The sequence below is a fragment of the Harpegnathos saltator genome, unplaced genomic scaffold (genome assembly GCF_003227715.2).
Source record: "Harpegnathos saltator strain DR-91 unplaced genomic scaffold, Hsal_v8.6 scaffold45, whole genome shotgun sequence".
Lineage (NCBI taxonomy): Eukaryota > Metazoa > Arthropoda > Insecta > Hymenoptera > Formicidae > Harpegnathos > Harpegnathos saltator.
This window is the reverse complement of record NW_020230261.1, coordinates 1,982,491-2,002,111: the sequence shown is the minus strand read 5'-3', so window position 1 is coordinate 2,002,111 and position 19,621 is coordinate 1,982,491. Positions and strand designations below refer to the sequence as shown.

The 19,621-nt window shown below is 54.0% G+C and overlaps 1 protein-coding gene across 8 annotated transcripts in view; it reads left to right on the top strand.

Moving 5' to 3' along the window:
• Sulf1 (Extracellular sulfatase Sulf1) overlaps positions 1–19,621 on the top strand; it is a 72,861-nt gene that overhangs the window by 37,584 nt on the left and 15,656 nt on the right. For all 8 annotated transcript variants that reach the window (XM_025301861.1, XM_011145405.3, XM_011145403.3 and 5 more), the window contains 2 exons: positions 253–492; positions 15,222–15,543. In XM_025301861.1, coding sequence (XP_025157646.1) covers positions 253–492; positions 15,222–15,543 — 562 coding nt within the window. The remainder of the gene's footprint in view (positions 1–252; positions 493–15,221; positions 15,544–19,621) is intronic.

Below are 19,621 nucleotides of genomic sequence, written 5' to 3'. Positions count from 1 at the left end.
GCGCGCTTGATATCCGCGTCTTCGAGAGGGCGAGACCGAGCCGGGGGAATCCGCGGGGTAAACATCGCGAAATTGTCGTCCACGGGCGTATCCCGTCATGCACGTCATGACGATGACGATGATCCGCGATGAACGGTCAGCGGGTAAGCGGGACATACACGCCGAGGCATTATAGCGGCCACAATAGCCCGGTTCGCGGGCGGTACGAATGTTTGAGAGCGCGTTCTCAAAGTGGCTGCCTCGATCCCTCAGGTTCGCTGAACTTCATGCCACGGACCCTGAGGCGAATAAGGGACGAGGGCGCCGAGCTGAGGCACGCATACGTGACCACTCCCATGTGTTGCCCAAGTAGGAGCTCCTTGCTGACCGGTCGTTACGTTCACAATCACGAGGTCTTCACGAACAACGACAACTGCAGCAGTCCCCAGTGGCAACGAGATCACGAGCCACACTCTTTCGCTGCTTACCTGAGCAACGCGGGATACCGGACAGGTATGGAGAGTCCGCTGCACGGCGGAAGACCTAGAGCCGTATACGCTATAAGCCGTCTCGCTCGTCTCCGCTTCGACGGCGACTCTCCCCGCGACCTTGCGATCGCGGGGGAGAACGAGAGTCGACGCGAAATCGCGCCTCGCGCACTTGGGGCGCAGTGTTTCGCGGGCAAGGCGCAGATCGGAAGGATCGAACAACGCGCCGAGCCAGCCGAGTCGTCGCGTTTGTCGTTATCGCCGCGCCGCGCCGCGCCGCGACGAGAATAGAATATTTTATTGTTCTCCCGGCGCAAAACGCGCATAACTCGACCTTTGGCTGCATAAACGCAATCGGGATAATCGAGACACGTTCAATTGAAGTGAGGTTTCTATTTACCCGCCCCCTCCAGCGGCCCACAGCAGCGCACAATACGCTCTATGCGTAACTGGAGTCAAGTACGGTCAGCGACGATAAATCCTCGTTACGTAAGCCCCGTGAGCGCGACGCGGGGACCATTTAATAGCCGGGATTTTCAATTGGACCAGGTCTTGAACCTCGCTTTCCTTTCTCCCCCTCCCCCCCTCTCTCTCTCTCTCTCTCTCTCTCTCTGCATCTTTCTCCTTCTCTTTTCATCTTTCTCTCTCTCTCTCTCTCTCTCTCTCTCTCTCTCTCTCTCTCTCTCTGTCATCCGCTCGCCCTGGCCGTTTTTACATCGCGCGTAAATCAAACAGCGACTTCCACAATGAACTCGTCTCGTTGCGAAAACGGGAGAAGCCAACGCGCAGTCGACGTTCCTGTTTACGCGATACGCAACGCGCATTCTCGCGATTAAAATCGCGATCGATTCATCCTCCCTCCCACTCACTCACTCTCTCTCTTTCTCTCTCCCTCTCTCTCTCTCTCTCTCTCTTTCTCTTTCTCTCTCGTTCTTTTGCCCGCTTCCGCATTTCATCTTCGCAGACAACGACGATTCCGACCCACGCTTATAATCACGCGCATGTCGCCTGCTCGAGGACGACACTCTCGCATTCGGTCGAACGGCGCCGTAAGGACGAATATGGCAATGCATTCCCGCGGAATTCCCGAGCTTCGATCCCGCCAAGCGAGTTCGTCCCGCGCGCCGTCCGACCGCAATTGTTCGCCGTGTTGCAGGCTCCACTCTCCTCCTCTCTCCTCTCTCCTCTCCTCTTCGCGCTCTTCTCAGTGGTCTGTCGACAAATCTTGGCGGCCCGCAGAGGCAACGCCGCTTCTCGTTGTGCGAGCACCAAAAACGGTTGCGAGCGAGCGGAACGCGGCGCGGGACGACGTCGCACCTGCGCCGCGATGCGATCGATCGCCCATGGCAATAATTCAAAATCCAAACGCCCGGCACGCCGATCCACCACCGCCTGCTCTGTATGCACCGAGGCCCGCGTACAATGGTTGCATCATTTGACCGCCGCAAGCTCCCGGATATTCCCGTGCATCATCCGAGACTCCGAGGCCGAGGCGCGCATCCATCCTGGCCGCGAGTAGCGTCTATAAATTCGCGATTACGCCTCGACGTGCGACACACAGTCGAGAGATTCGATGCGGCGCCTCGCGCTATTAACGAGCTCGCTTACGATCTCCATCGAGCCCCGATTCGAGCTGCGGTCGCGAACACTCGGCGTTCCGTTCCTACTTTGCGATTTGTGATCGATCGACCGATCGACGCTCATTTTGCCGCGGTTACGAAGAGGAAATTTTTTTTTTTTCTTTAACTCTTTTGTGCCTGACTTTTTTCTAGGAATAATTTGCATCTAATTCACGTCTTACCAAAGGTTTTTAGGGTCGCTGATTATAAATCTGTAATCAAAATTTCAAAATTCAAAATAATCCGGATCCGATACGGCAAACCAAAATGTAAAATTTTCTTGGATCTGAATAAAATTCATATTCCAGAGATTTTTGGGCTCGCTGATTATGAATCTGTAGTCAAAATTTGAAAATCTGAAATGACGAATTCAATATGCACAGCGTGTAAAGTTCCACTCTGTCTCAACCCGTGCTTCAAAAAATTCCACGTAATGTGAATAAAATTGAGTCGACCTTTTTTATTTACGTTTTAGCTATATTAGATATGACTATATTGAATTTGAAAATTTTAACTTTAGATTCGTTATCAACGATTCGAAAAACCGCTGAAAAATAAGTTTCACTCAAATCCACAAAAATTTCATATTTTGGTCAGCCATATTGAACCCGCCATTTTGAAATTAAGTAGCAATTTTGTTTCATACAGCCCTTACGTTGACCTTCAAAATAAGCCCAGGAAGAACTTGCTATCTTAATTTTTGTGAAATATATATATATATATATTTTTTTTTTTCACTTTTACCCTATTTTACGAGTATTTGACAAGATGTGCAGATTGGAGGATGAAACTAACAAGGCTGTTGATTTTTGTGCGAAGAATCCTCTCTTTCCTCTTTAAAATCAGCTCAAGAGGAAGTCGGCTATCTTTATTTTTGTGGGAGATATGGATTTTTTAAGTTCTGGGACATATATGTCCCACCAGACACGGTAAGGGTTAACTCCCATAAAATTACAATTTGTCTGGATCAGACATTCAGTAATTAGTTTGTTGGATTAAATATGGATAAAAATTATGCACGAAATGCATCCATTGACACATTTAAAATATATAATGATATGTATTATACGTCGTTTAACAGATCATCCAATTTCTTTTCTAATCTTCTATCTTTAATTCTGCTGGACATGAGTTGATTTGCCAGTACATTTGGATGGTTTGATATTCTTACTTTATAGTAAGCTTACTTTATAGCTTGTAACCTTTGTCGTAATTTCTTCCCTCACTGTGGGGACAGTCAAATTGCGATGTGCAGTGTTTCATTCGTTACGAACCACGGTGCATTAGTTACGATTCTTAGCGATTCTGATTGGAACCTTTATAATTTATAATCTCGATATTGGTACGAGATGCTGTATCTCACAATTGGATAATTCCCGTAAGTCCAAATAGATATCTGAGGAAAATTTGGCGGGATTTTTTTCTATCGTGGGAAGCAATGATCCACGAGAGAAAGAGAGACAGAGAGGAAGCCGCGCAGCGATTGCACTCGACGTTTATGTCGAATTTGCAGTTTTCCCGACGTGGTGTTCGCACGAGCGATCGCCACGAGTATTGCCCGTTCGACCGGTCGATGCTCATTTCCGCGTTCCGGTTTCGAAGCGGGAGAGATCAGGAGGCGATACGTCGCTTTCGTCGACGGGCCGAGACACACGCGGCAAATATGGCAATCCGATGATTACGCAGTTACACAGGTCGCGGGAGGGGGGGGGGGAACTAACTGGAGGAAGCGGGTCTTTAACCCTTCTAACTGGGGAGCCCAACGAGTTTCTGCTGGATCATGGCTCGCGATAAGATATTACTCACTGGATCATGCGCGCCGATAAGAAGCCGCGTCGCGTAGCGTGCATGGCGCGGCGCGGCGCGGCGTAAACGCGCTGTAAAATTCGCCGTGTTCACGGTCGGCGATTTGCAAGACAGGCGCGCGATAGCCCGAGCGACACCCGGTTATTGCATCGATGCACTGTAACACGTTGGATGCAACGCTGCTGTTGCGACAGGCATCCCGTCGTACTTATCGAACGATGTGTGAACGTAGCGCGTGATCCGCTGGCTTTGGCGCGTCATGTACCATTATTACGCGCGGCGATTCTCTCTCTCTCTCTCTTTCTCTCTCTCTCTCTCTCTCTCTCTCTCTCATCGTCTCCAATAGAAGCGAAAGAGCCGTCACCCTCGGCCTGGCCACGACGTCGATGGTACTCGACGGAGCATGTCGCGAGCTCGTGCGAAATAAATGTCTCGCGTCCCCTTCGACGTAACGTCGCCGACGACGGCAATCGAGACATCAGAGGTCGCCTTGGTCCCGCTGAAAAACGCGATCGAATTAACGCGAGCCGCGGTTCCCCTCGTCGTTGACGGTCGATTTCGAGTCCCGTCGCCGTAGAAACGAAACGTGTGAAGGCGCTCGCGAGAGCTCGAGAAGACGAGAACACGGCGGCGGGGCGGGGCGGGGCGGTCCGCGCGGACAAAAATCCAGCGGCGATATCACCAGACCCTGCGATAAGAGAGCAGTCCAGCACCTCCGTCGGATTTCTTCTTGCGCCTTCGGTGCCTTTTGCTATCCGTTGCTGACGAGCGCGCTCGCGAAAGCCCGACAGGACGTTGCTCCCTGAGAGGGCGGCCAGACTCCTGCCTCGGCCGAGCCTCGTCTACATCCGGCGCGAGATTGGCGGCCTTCCAAAATTCGCGACACACGACGCCCGGCGGAGCCAGCCAGCTAGCCAGTCAGCTAGCCAGCCAGCTAGAGCTGGCTGCGTTCACTTCCGCGAAGGTACCACGGCGCCCGCGGAGCCCCCGAAATAAGACCGCGACACAATCCGGCCCGCGGCTCACGGCTGAGGTGAAAACGTGATCATTGCCGCGACAATCGCGGCCGCCTTCCTCGAAGAAAACGAGCGGTGGTGCGACGCGCGACTCGATTGGCTCGCGCGGCGCACCCACCTCGCTAATAGTTTATTACAACGAACGACAGGCGATCTCGATCTCGATCTCGATTTTCAAACAATTGATCTCTCCCCTCCGAAAGGGACGGGTTTCGATTCTCTGCTCGATTTTTTCACAAGTCAATTCTTTCGACCGCACTTAAACTCTTCATCAAACGATGAAACATTGATGAATAAATTCATCAGCGGATTGATGAAACTCGATTCTCTGTCGAAGAGAATCGTTTGGTCGAGCACAAATCGAGCAGAAAGCTCAGTTAAGAGAGAAAAAATTGCTTTCCTCAAGATCAAATCGAGATCGCTCATCGTTAGTTTCGACTGGATGGCGAATGTGACGCGTCTCGATGTCGGGCACAATGTCAGATAAGAAAGATCAGGTTAATTAACGGGGGACAATGAGAACGAAGCGGACGGTTTTCTCATTAGAGAAGACAGAATTTCCGGCTCTCTCGCGAGCCTCACAAATTCGATTCTGAAGATTCGGTTCTCTTCGAGCGAAACGAGCGCGTTTGGCTCGCTCGCGCTTAATCAGTTCTTTCTTCTCCTCCGTGCATATTTTCGCATCTACGACCCGGCTCGGTCGGTCTTTTCTCCGTCTCATTCTTCTCGTAATATCTTGTGTAATATCTCACAGCGTATCTGGACAATATCTCAAGAAACATACGAGAGTCATCGTCGTTGCACAGAACGCTGCGGAACTTCTGCGTGACGTTCGGAAATGGAGATTTGAGAACGATAAAAGTCACCATTTCGGGGTCCGGGCTCTCTCTCTCTCTCTCTCTCTCTCTCTCTCAGGGTCAAAGGTCGGGCTTGTGTCCAAATGGGGAGGTGGCGCCCAAAGGTCCGCGCTCGGCGAGACTTGCCGATAGCCAAACGGAGAATGATCGTCATCGCGCGGCCTTGCAGGGGACACGATTCGCAAAGTGGCCGATCGATGGTCGTGCGGTATGGGGAGTGCATGGAACCCGTTTCGTTATCGCCGCCTGTTATACAGGGTGTCCCTGACCAGAATATCGAGGCTGGCGGGCTGGGCGACAAATTTTCTTTGTTATCGCCGCGAGAGAATCTTGTCACGAGCGCACACGTTATTCGGCCTCGCCGTTAAGGCGCGCTCGTGACTTCGCGCGGCCCGCATTAGGCCCGGGGAGTCGGGATCGGCGGGTATGGGCGATTTGAAAAATATCTAATGTAAGCGCAGACGCGGATATGCAAAGTTTCATATCACCCACGGAATATCCCGAGTTCTTCTCCGGTAATGTATTCCCCATTTGCCTCCGAGTTCCCTTCTGAAAATTGGATTTTTAATACGCTCATTTTAGCCCGGCCATTTTACCGTTGTACAAGCTTAAACACCTTTGCGACTGATCGTATCAAAAATTTTGTCGAGCTAAAGTCTGCCCAACGATTAGCAGAAAGAGCGAGGCTTAATTGTTCGACCGTAACGCTCAGTTTCCGTCCGCGATAATTTCCAAATTTGCAAGTCGTTCCTAGCTCAAAAGCCTTTCCAAAAAAAGGGAGAAAAAAAGGAAAAAGAGAGAGAGAGAGAGAGAAAGAGAGAGAGAGATGCATCGACATTGAAAAAAAAATCTCCACTCGTGTTATCTACTGAAACCGAGAAACGTACGATTGTTTCCTCGCCGGCGCGTCCCTCGAATCCGCGCTTTCTATTCCGGCGAGAGAAAATCCACGCGAGAAAGAGAGAGAGAGAGAGAGAGAGAGAGAGAGAGAGAGAAAGAGGTCGATACAAAGCCGCGCAATTGTTGGCGCAACAAATACATTTCGTAGTTACACACGAGAGCCGTTTTTTCGCGTCGCGTCCTGCCGCAACGAGAAGATCACCCGACGTTACGACGCGCCGCGGAGTCGCGCGGAAACGCTAACGAGGGACGATTCCTTATTTTTGCGCGCGCGCGATAAAGCGTCTCACTCGGTCAACGCACTGTCGTGATTCACCCTGCCACCCCTTCACTCTTCGCTCACCATCCGTGCGAAATTCCTCGCAAGGAGAGCGCTCCGGAGACTCAACGGGACGAGATTTTTCCGCGGCGCGGCGTGGGTCTCGAGCGCGTCTTTAGAGGGGATTTTTCCGTGCGCGGTACTTTTCTTTCGTATCGCAGCGCATCGCATCGCGCTACAGTCTGGTCTAATGATAAGACCACACACGAGCGCGCTGAAAGCCGCGCGCGCCGAGCTCAGCATAGATGCGCCGCAGGATAAGTAAAAGACTCGATACCGCGGCAACCTATTAAAGAGTAGAAAAGGAAGACGAGAGAGAGAGAGAGAGAGACGGAGAGAGAAAGAGAGAGAGAGAGAGAGAGACGAGCGTGTCTTGACGACGACGGCGAGGGGGAAAGTATCTCTTCGCGCGATAAACTCCGCAGCAGATGACCGAACGACGATGAACATCCGTTCGCCCGGTCTGCCGATTTTTGGTGCGCCACGCGCTCCGCGGCGCTCCACGCGGCGATCAGCTGATTTTGACAGCTCGCTCGAGTGGCCGACCGACGGTGCTTTCCAGCGGCTACGAGACGCGAGTCCTTTGATCTTTGATGCTTCAACGGCCGGTTCGCTGCACGTGGATCTCGGGAGACTCGGACTTGCCCAGGTAGACGACGTAAGCGCGAGCCGTAGCCATTAAGCCGATCGCTCTCGGCGTCTCGAGCGAGACCACCACGTTCCGAGGAGAGATGTTATGTCATCGTACGGCGAACGCTCGCGCACCGTTGCAGTTTAACGTTACGCAACGCTTCCCGCGTCAAATCTTCCCGCGCACCTCTCGCCGATTTAAGCGATATTATCTGCCGCGGCTGACGCCGACGGCCCGACGTTTCCTCGCGATTAGCGAAGGAAAATACAAAGACGACCGCGTGCCATTCGCGAGAGAGACCGCTGCTGTAAATAAATTCGCCGGCTAGAGTAAGAGAATCTCAGGTGGGGGAGTAACTCTCTTGCCCCCTCTCTTCCCCGCGCGAGACTCTTCGGCGGATTAACGATTTCGCGAAATAATTGTCACTCGCGCGGATTTCGCTCGCTTCATCTCCCTCCGCTACGTAACGAAGAACTCTCGTAGCGGAGATTAAGCTGAAACGCTCTCGTCCGGACCCTTTAGAGAGAAGCCGCGTTGAAGAAGAGACTCCATTGTATCGCTCGCTCGTTCTCTCAGCGTTATCTTTATTCATAAATCTTCCGGGAATAATAACGAAGCTCTGTGAAATTTTAGGCAAGCCGTGTTGCAGCGGGTGACAATTTCGCGAGTAGTCTGCTCCTCCTCTAGGAATCCTCCCCCCCTCTCTCTCTCTCTCTCTCTCCCTTTCTCCGTCGTTCGATCGCTGATGCGAAGTTATAGAGCCGCCGGAGCGTCTCCCGTTCCACCTGAGCGCGCAATTTTCGCGCTTTTCCCGCGTCGGCCGAGGCGGTGCCTGGTGTTCCTCGAATTACGTTCCACGAACACGATCTCGGAGCGAAGAGACTTTGCACGAGACAGGGACGCGGGGGCGGTTCGGCAGGAAAGTCGCTCGGCCGGCCGTTCATAAGCATCCTCTGCGCGAGGAGGAGAAAGAATCGCCACTCTCCTGCTCGTCGCGACTCATACGCTCGCTCGTTGCGTTATTTTTCAGCGAGGATGCCGCGAATCCCAACGCCGCACCCGCGCGATTTTCATCACGGAGGAGGGACTTTTGTCGCGAGAGAGAGAGAGAGAGAGAGAGAGAGAGAGAGAGAGAGAGAGAGAGAAAGGGAGAGAGAAAGAGAGTCGCGCGATAACGTCCGTTCGAATCGTTCGACGATGATGCAGAGCCGCGCGCGCTCGCGCGAGACAGCTTCGCTCCAGTTTTCATCGGCGCGGCCGGGCAGAAAAGCGCTGATTTATCGCGCGTTCCTTCCGCGATACGTCCGTGCGAATTCGTCGCTGCTGTATACGCGCACACCGTACACAGAGGCGAGTGTGCACGGTCGCACGATGGGCGCAAACTCCGTCGCTCGCGCACAGGTGAGATTATCTAAATTTAAATCGTGCCACGACGGTGTCGTGCGGAGGAGCATTGTTCGTCGTCGTCGTCATCGTCGTCGTCGTCGTCGTCGTCGTCGTCGTCATCGTCGTCGTCGTGCCTCGAGAGGACCGGCCGCCAGTTTTTCGAGTGCTCGCGGGACGCGAGGGGCGGGAGGGAAGGTCGGCTCGGCGCGTACGTGTGTACGCGCGTCTGTGAAAGAGACGGAGCGAAGAAGAAGAAGAAGAAGAAGAAGAGCACGACGAGAGAAGGAAGACTGCGAACGAGCCCGGCACCCACACGGTCCTCGGGACACACACGAGGTTCGCTCGTAGGCACAAAAGGGCCCCCACGATGCAGGTGCATCTTGCACACGCAGGGCTGTAGCTAGGAATTTCGTGACCCCGCCTAATCGATACAAAGACGCGCGCGCGAAGGAGAGAGAGAGAGAGAGAACGCTCGGTGCGTGTGCTTCGAGCGTGTCGATCGATTCGCGCTGCTTGGATTCTTCCGGAACGGCTGAGATGAAACGTGAAATATAACATGATATGAACGAGACTGGAATGTAGCTGAGAGCGGATCTTGCACTTAGCGGGGAAAATCGTTAGGAGTGTTACGCTGGAAGAAGGAAACCCCAGGTGGACGCGCGCGCGCTCGGAGCGACGGAGAAGCGCGGAAACCGTCTGTAAAATCGTGGACAAGAAGGTTGCCCGCTAGTCCCTCGTGAATTTCCCAGTGCATCATCCGTCTTGTCCAATAGGAGCGTTTGTTCGCCAACCGGCGCCGTCCTCCCGTTGCACGAGGCGAGCGCATTCTGAAATATACGCGAAAAAAATTGCGGACGGTACGATCCTGCCCGCTTTTGTACACCGCGAGGCGAGCTCAACTCGTGACGTCTTATCACTTCTTCGTAATGAAATCTGTCCAATTACTCGGCGCTGATTATCGCGAAAATGATATTGCATTCACGACGATATACGTGCGATATACGCGCACAAGTAACGCGTAACGTATGTAAATTCAATTAGACATAAAACCCCGTGTTCTCCACCGCCGTTGATATTATTTTTCCGTTATAATAAATTCACGCGCGGCCGAGCAGACACATTTTGCGTAATTCCCCCGCACGTTAATAGCACCTTTGTCCTCGTCGAGTCCATTATCCCGATACAATAGATAGCCGCCTGCGCCGACTGATATTTGCCCGGCGCGTTAAATATTTGCCGGCGAGAATTCCGCGTCGTTTTCAACGACGACAGGGATACGACGCGCGCCGATCTGCATATTATAATATTTTCGCTCGTGACTAAGGAGAGGAACAGACCGCAGAGAGTCTCTCTTTCTCCGCCCCTCTCCTCCCTTCCCCTCCCCCTCCCCCCTCTCTCTCTCTCTCTCTCTCTCTCTCTGTCTCTCTCTCTTTCTCGACCGCGAGCCGGGAATTCAATCGTGCCGTAAGCGGCTTGCCTCGCAATGTCAATCACAAGCGCGATCATCCTAATAATAATAAAGTATCAACTGGGAGCAGAAGCGAGATAAGGAAAAGGTCTTTACGACGCGAGAGACGTTTGCATGAATAATGAAACGAATCAGGTCCCATTATCCGAGTCACCGTAATAAGTGCATAATGACGGCGGCGGTCGGGGCGAGGAGAGAAGAAGAGAAGGGGAGGAGGAGAAGGACGTGCAACAATCGCAAGGAGAGAACGTTTCTGTAACTGTTGGCGGCCGAAGAAAGCTCCGCCGACGCCCCACGTGACCGCAGCGGGCGCGGTATTGTTTCAAATGGTTGTAGGAAGCCTGATTACCATAATACATACTTGTACTCGTTGCTACGCGCGACAAATCTCTCTCGTTCCCCCTTTCCCTCCCTCTCTCTCTCTCTCTCTCTCTCTCTCTCTCTCTCTCTCTCTCTCTCTCTCTCTCTCTTTACGTCGTTTCGCAACCGATAGATGATGAGCGTTCCTCGGTTTCCGGTGGCCACGCCGACGATGAATTCACGAGACACGTCTCGACGAGACAAACAGAGGGAGGTCGGAAGAAGAAATGAAATAAAGACTCGCGTCGACGACGACGATGGCGAAACGAGAGTCCAAACTCCTTTGAGAAATGAAAGCTATTCCCAGACGCGTGTCTCTTCGTCCGGATTTTACGCGAATCTCGCAAAGTGTCGTTAAAGTCCCCCCCCCCCGACTCCCGAGGGGCTCGCGGCGCTTTTCCGTCTCCCCCGCCGACTGCTCGCTTTATTTTTCCTAACCGTCGCCGACGTTGTGCATACACGGGCTCTAGCGACATCTTGTAGACACGTAGCCGAGGATGCGCGCGATCCCGAGGAGATACCGAGCCGGGCGATTTGCGCGCGCAACGTAGAAGCCCGATTCGTCATGCGAGATGTCTTTTTACGAAATAGCGTTTGTTCGCTGAACGGCTCGTTAGGCGCGCGGCAGCCGTGCGGAGGCATGCGATGTACCTTTAAATCTCGCCTCACGAATGCTAGTCGCTGGCTCGTAGCAAACAAGGCCGCCGCAGCGGCGGCGCGGCGGTCGACATGCGAACGAATAAACGATCGGCGAAGCGCGCGCGCTCCAATCCGAAAAGCGGGTTAATGCTCCCGCCGCACGAAACAACTTCCTAAAATAATCGCGCGGCTTCCTCCGCAAACGCCGGCTCGTCGCGCCGCGCGCGTCCCGGCCGCGATATTCTAAGTGCATTCGCGCGCGCTCAACCCCGCCGAGTCTCAGCACCGTGTTAGCACTCGTGACCGCGAGCGCGAGCTCGGAGGGTTGCGTTTGACTCCATTAAGTGACAGGGACGCGTGCGCTCCGCGTCTGCGGACGCTCCCGCTCGCAGGCTATTAATTATCGCGACTTCCCCCTTCTCACTCCGCGGCGCGAAGCGACGCGGCAATAATTATAATCCCGCTCTCTCGAGTCGACGCGACTTACATACCCCGGAGGTAACCCCGGGGTTAATCCCCCGGCTGGATCGGCCCGATCATTCTCGACGAAATCCGTAAATATCCCGTATTCGTCCTTCGATACGCTCGCTGAGAGACTCGCTGGCACGACATCCCGCAGGACTCGCCAACGCCAGTCACGTTAATGGTGACGGATATCTACCGGTATCCCGAGAAGCTGCCTCGACTCGCGAATTTCCACGGGAATTAATGAGCGGCAAGCGGTAATGCGAGGATTTATTTCCCGAATCTCTCTCTCTCTCTCTTTCTGTCACGCGAGAATAATTGTTCCCTCATCGTCGGACCCATTTGCTCCGAAAATGCGCGAGGGGTGGATTTTCGAACGGCCGTCCGCCGTTCTCCTCGCGGCGCCCGTCGACCGCAGCCCGGCTACGACGTAGCGGCGAATCCTGCGGCGAATTCGAATCCGTTTGGCTGACCCATATTCCTCCTCCGGCGGTGGAGCGTATCCGCCACGTCGAACGCGAACGCTTCCTCCCGTCGCCTCTTCTTTCTGCTTCGTTTTGTTTGTCCCAGCGAAAACTCGATCGCCTGGCGACTGGCGCCAGAAGGATATCATCGCGGCGCGCCTTCGTCCTTCTGCCGGTCGCCGCCGCCGCTCCCCGTCGCTCCGGCCACAGGCGTCGTTCCGACTCCGCGGACGATTCCGCTTTTTTTTCCCCTCCCCGTTCTTCAGCGAAGCGGACTTTCGTCCGGAGGCGGAGCGCATCCGTCGTACCTTTTAATTCGCGCGTCGCATGGCTCTTCTGCTCCGCGACCGGGCCGTCGCATCGCGCGCGAGGCACCGCGCGAGCGAAGCAACAGGTGCGATGCGTAATCGACTGCAATTCTGATAAATCGCCCTATATTTCACGTGGATAATTCTCTCCGGCGAGGTCGTCGGCCGGGCGATCGATGCTGCCGATATCGGCGAGTTAAGCCGCGTGAGGCCCAAGACGACACGTGAGAGCCTCGTTAATCGTCAATTCGTCGCCGCGATATTCCGCCGAGAGAGAGAGAGAGAGAGAGAGAGAGAGAGAAAGAGACGGAACCGAACGCGTCACGTGCGCGTTCTTAATTACAGCTTCTTTCGGGAAACTTGAGGTCTCAGTCTCAGTCTCAGTCGACGAACCTCCGGCTCCTTGCTAATCGCCAGCCGCACGTGCGACGTTTCGATCAGAATTTCAAGTTGGACCCGAGCTGTCCAGTCGACACGCGCTGCATCGTGTTTGCGGTCGCTCGTGGGCGAGCCACGTCTCGCTTCGAATTCAAAGCCGAGCATCTGTCTAGAGACGAGCTTCGGACGACAGCTATCATCACGAGTGTGAGACTTTAAGTTTCATTGAGACGTCATCGACAAGACGAGGGAGAAGGAGGCACGAGGAGGGAGGGGGAGAGAGAGAGAGAGAGAGAGAGAGACAGAGAGAGAGAGAGACAGAGAGAGAGAGAGAGAGAGAGAGAGAGAGAGAGACGAGACGCGACCGCGCACGGTGGTCCCGACTCACAAGAGGCAAGAAGCCTCGCAGCCGCGCCCTAAAGTCGCCGAGTCGTGCAACTTTTATAAATAAGCAAGCGGCGATATACGCGCGACGACCGCGCCGTCGGGATAGTCCGACGGGAAGGATACGCGAAGAAGAGCGCGGCGGCGAACGAGAGTAACGGCGTCGGGCCCCGGCCGACGCTGGTGCCCTTGAATTAATTATTCGATGCCGCCCCGTGTATGAATAATTCACATTTCGGACGGGATGAATCTTGAGCGCGGTGCGGCGGCGGCGGCGGCGGCGGCGGCGGCGGGAACCGGGAAATGGAATTGCCTCTTGATATATCGCCGCCGCCCGTGTGTACACACGGCCGGTGGGCCGAGGTGTGCGCTGCATACCCACTTTGTGGATTTTTCGCTCCGACCCTTGGCCGGGGATGTGTGGCCGGGAAGTTCACTTAGCGCCGGCAGGAGGCAGCCGTAGCCTGATTTTCCGGCTCGTATTTCCCACGCGGGGAAATGACACCCCGGGACTGTCGTGAATCACGGCGGCTTTAACGATAAGTCCTTCGCGGTTATCACCGCGCCGCCGGCGGCCCCGTGTGTTTTTCCCATCGCGAGGGGAAGCGAGGGGGGAGCCGAGGTAGGGATACTCGTGTATGCGTTTGCCACCACTCTGATGCGGTGACTCCGACATATCCCGGCCGATCAGCGTCGCGATCGTTTCTCGGCTCGCGAGCGGACTCGCACGAGGCGGGCGAGGAGGAGTCGAATGCGCGCCGAGGGAGGATCGAGATGCACCTGGGGGTCGATTATCGCGATGATGATTAACACCCGGCTGCGCGTTCGCAGTGGCCGTAGTTGCCAGCGCGACTACAATACACTAACACAAAACAATCCGGCGCGTAACGCGCGTGAATCACGCGTGCCGTGCGTTTCTCCATCTCGCGGCCGACCGGCCGCGTGTCCCTCCGCGGTTGGTGGTCGCGTGTTTGCTTTTACCACTCGACTAATTCCACCTTCCGCCTTTGTGCTGCTCGCTCGCACCCGCTTCGGCGCGGAGCCGAAGTGTCGGACGGAGCGCGGTCGATTTATTACGTGAGTCAGTTCCCGCGACGAGCGGAGCGTGTCCGAGGCGCATTAATTATTATCGCTGTACTTGGGCGGGGGCGAGGGTAGATAGGGAGAGGAGGGGGAGGGGGCAGACAGGCGGTACGGCGGTACCTTTTTTCCTCATTAATCTAACGTCTAACGAACGGTGTGTCACGCTTCGCGGCGATCGCTCGTTTAACCTGTGGAGTTCACGTGCGTTAAATTACAAAGCCGGCGCGCGCGCGCGCGCGCGCGGCGATATCGAGGGAAATGTCAGTACGAACCACTTCTTCGCGAATTCCCTCGGTCGTATTATCGATCGGGGCAATATGGAGGGTTTCGTATGTACACACATCAGACGGAAAACTGCCGGGTTGGAAAACGCCATAATTTACCTCGTTACCGGCGAAACGTAATAATTTACGCGCCGGTGTTGCGTTTCGATCGTAAAGCGGCAAGTCTAGCGAGCCGTGCCAAGTCAGGCGGACCGTGCAATTATCGTGCAAATACTTTGAACGTATCCAATGGTATCGCCTATTGTGGGGAAAGGAAGAAAGATAGAGCGGGGAGGGCATATTCTAGGGTGTCGAGATTGCATTTAATTATGCATCTTTTCTCGGCCGAATGCGCACGATCCTTCGCGGCGCGGCTGATTTAATCCCCGCGATTTTGCACGTTCGCAGGATACTTCGGCAAGTATTTAAACAAGTACAACGGCTCGTACATACCGCCGGGATGGCGGGAGTGGGGCGGCCTTATAATGAACTCGCGCTACTACAACTACAGCGTCAACATGAACGGCAAGAAGATAAAGCACGGCTTCGAGTACAGCCGGGACTATTATCCGGACCTGATAGCCAACGACAGCGTGGCTTTCCTCAGACAGAGCAAACACAATTTCGCCCGGAAGCCGGTAATGCTCGTCGCGAGCTTCCCGGCGCCGCACGGCCCGGAGGACTCGGCGCCGCAGTACTCGCATCTCTTCTTCAACGTCACCACTCATCAGTGAGTACTTACTTATCTACTTATCCACCCATCTTCATCCCCGAAACTTTCGTCGCCATGTTTGAAAGCGCGACAACGACGACGACGACGACGACAAAGACAAAGACAAAGTACAAAGAGACACCGACGACGACGGGAGAAAAATTCGGAAAACCGATTCGTCCGCGCGGTCGACCCAATTAATTAAACTTCCGACAGACGCGGTAATGTACACACAGTTATCATTAATTACAGTTGCAGTTACTAATAAATACTCAAATTTCTCAATATTTCCACAAAACATGCAAGGATGAAGTATAGAAACATTATACAGGGTGAGAAGAAAGTACGGAAACTTTAAAAAATTTCAAAAAATGTAAATTTTACAGAAAAGTGTTTCGGATAAAAATTATAGGCTTTGAAAAGGCTCTATTTGCTGATCTTATCAATTTGATTTTGGATGGTGAAGGTCAGGACAGAGTCAAGTGGAATATTTTAAATGCGACCTCCAATTTTTTATTACATATTCTTTTATCCTTTGTTGAGACGTTTTCAGAACGCTATGATAAAGCTTTCTCCGGTTGAGAATTTCCTGAGATATTTTAAAATTTACCACGATACTTTGTAATATAAAAAATATAAAAAATATAAAAATATAAAAATATGAAATATCTCATAAAATAAAAGAAAGGAAGCCGGCCATCTAAGACAAGATCGGAGGAGCATCCACTTTTTTAAAACGAACAATTAGAGAGTTACTCAAAATTTGTTGTTTTCGTGACTAAATTTTAAAACATCTCAGGAAATTCCTAACCAAAAAAAGCCTTCTTATCATAACGTTCTGAAAACGTCTCAACAAGGGGCCATAAAAAAATCGGAGGTCGCATTAAAAAAATTCCACCTGACCCCCCGTCTTGACCTTCCGGCAACGCCATCCAAGGTTAAATCCACACAGGATCAATAAATAGATCCTTTCAATCCCCACAACTTTTATTCGAAACATTCCTTCTTCCGTAAAACCTAACCTAACCTGACCTTTCGAGACTCTTCAGGATCTTTATATTTTCCCCTTACCCTGTACAGACCCGAACCGTTACATTCTATTTGCGAGAAAAATCAAACTGTATCTCTTTCCGAGACACTCTATTGGAGGGCTGCCGACGATGCGCGCAATAAAGTTGTCGCGAAATAAGCGCGTTATACCGCGAGAAGCCGTCTGTCGACACCCTCGTCCGATCTGGGTAGCCCTACGGTTACATCAGCCGCGGTTCGATCGTCGCGTCGCTCCCACACCACGTCCTTCTGCGACCAGTTACCAGCTCCTTATCACCCTTACGGCCTGCACGACCGAACGTGACAGTCGCGCGGCGACTGTGCAGCCGACATGCGGTGGGAAAATTCAAAGGAGCGTTCACGCGCGATTACCACCGCTCATGGTCGTTACATTCCGCATCGATCGCTATTGATATCGAGCCGGCTTGTTCGCGCCGATGCTGCCATGACAACCGCGGCAACTTCATCGAATCGACCGACGCTCGTCGTCTGTGTATGCCGACGCGGTGGCAGCCGCGGCTATTATTTTTCGTTGTTGCGACCGCTTTTGCGCTCCCGATAACGCACCTCGTCGCGCTCCCGAGCACAATGAGGATTGTCCTCGCGGAGGAGAGAGAGGGAGAGGGAGAGGGAGAGGGAGAGGGAGAGAGAGAGAGGGACAAAGAGAGAAACGAGAACGCGAGCGCGATCCTCCCCTCGACGTCGCCGGACCCTTTTCCGCACCCTTCAATCTTGTGTTCAACAATACGACGAGCGTCGCGTCGCGTCGCGTCGTTGAACGCCGAACTCGCTGAATCCGCGCGAGCGCACGAGAGCGCTCTCGCGCGCGTTTATCACCCCGTCGTTCGCTGAAAATCCGCGGGCGTAAGGCGATGGCGACAGGGGACGGAAAACGCGCGCCGCCGGACGCAAGGAACGCCGGGGTGGACTTTGAAAAGTTCGCCGTCGGCGCGGCAGAAATGGTTCTCTCCGAGCTGACGGGGACGGTGGTGACGACGACGACGACGACGACGACGACGGCGACGACGACGACGACGACGGCCTCGCCGGCGCGACGACGTCGTCGTCGAGTGACAGAGTGCCCTACACCGAGGGAAAGGGAAAGTCTGAAAAGCGCTGGAAACGCCCGTCCTTAAAACCGGCGTCCTTCCTCGCGCCCCCGTTATTGTGCGGTCGCGACGATACCGGCTGTTATCACGCGCGCGTACCCGCGGCGGGAGGGAAGGGAGGGAGGGAGGAGAGGAGAGGAGAGGGGTGGCGCTCAGGGTGAGCCGTGCGCTCGCGAGAAAGGAGCGCGCGGACGCTCGTTCCGCCGGGAATTTTGTTTGTTCGCCGCGTCGACAGGCGCGTCGCGACGGAACGTGTCGGCTGGACGCGACAATAGGGTGCACCGCGCTAAATAATTGGCCGCGCGAGGAACATTAGCGGACAATGCGGCTTTTCCGCTGGACGACGCCGGCGAATCTGACGCCGTCGCGCGCGTTTCCTGCGCGTCACGCAGGCCGCAAATGACGCGGCCGCTCGGAAGCCTGGGGAAAATGTCTCGAAGGGAAGGGCTTTTCGAGGAGACTGGGGACTGCTTTTCCATCGTGCTGTCTCGTCGAGGAATGTCTCGAGGAGAATACGTCGGGCTTTTCAAAAGGAGTTTCGGACAGCTTCCGAGAAGAAGACGAGGTCTCTCTTCCTCTGCTCCCCTTTCCCTCTTTCTCTCTCTCTCTCTCTCTCTCTCTCTCTCTCTCTCTCGTCCGTGAGGGAAGATTTCGACGAGAACTTTGTGGCCGAATTCCAAGAGATTTTCCGGGATTTTTCCGAACGGACGCCCGTCAAAGCTCATCACCGGTCCATGGAGGATGTCACCGAGGAAGCTAGCGAGACGAATAGTCGCGTTTCACAGCGCGGAAAAGAGCAAAGCTAACACCTCGGCGTTGTAAATTGTATTTAATGACGACGCGACACGTCTCGCAGCGCTCGCGCGCTCGCGTCATTTACGCGGCGGGACAGTGACCGACCGGGCGTTTTAATATCGAGATTTTCATTCCGCGCTCGTATATCACAGCAGCGCGCGCGCGCGCGCCACTCAAAAGCTAATCGACAGAAATTAATGCGCCGAGCGCGCGACATCCATGGTAACGTGGCTTTCAGGGCGCTTTTATCGGCGCGCCTTTAAGCAGTCACCGGCCGGCCGCTAATCCAATTCCCGGCCGATCAAAGGCCGATGTTAAGTGCATCTCGCGAGACAACTATTAGAAATTAATAGTTCCCGTTGTGACGGGATGGTTTGACGGTAATGGTGTCGTGCGCGCGCGCGCGCGCGCGTTTATTCGTTCGTAACTTCGCCAGTGCTCTCCCACTCCTTCCGAAACGTAATCCGTACATCGCTCAATTTTTCGAACGCGACCATATCCTCTCCCCGTTCTCGCCGGACTTGATGACCGTAATTAATCACGCTCGCGGACGGATCCATTTGTCATCTCGCCGAGTGCATCATCGCTGCGAGCCAACAACCGACGACGACAATCTTGCGCGCGACTCTTTTCGCCCTCCTCGGTCACGAATCTCGATAAATAAGGTCAAGAGGGATGTCTATCTATTCTCGGACATCTCGTGTGAGAGAAGAGAGAATCTCGCGAAGAGAGAATGCGACGGTCTCAGACGCGCGTCTGCAAGTTTCACGAAAGGACGACCTACGTGCGCGGCAGCGAACAAGCGCGCCGGCGAGCGTTGCCGCGGCCTCAGCGGGATAGGATAACGTTTGCGTTTTATCGTTTTTCCTCGCCAAAGGGAGAGAGGGGTGGAATGTAAAGTTTTATCGTGCGGCATTGTCGCGACTAAGCGCAAACTCGCTAGCCGCGCCGGCCGGCGCGTTTATGAGCCTCGACTCGCATTCGCAGCCGCTCGTGCGCGGCGCCTCCATTTGAATTTCATGCACGCGCGGCGGCCGGTCATCGCGAGTGTAATTGAAAAGTGGGCAACCTGTATGAGCGCGCGAAAAATACCGCGGAAATTGCCCGCCGGAGCCCTGCCACGCGTTTTGAAAACATAACAT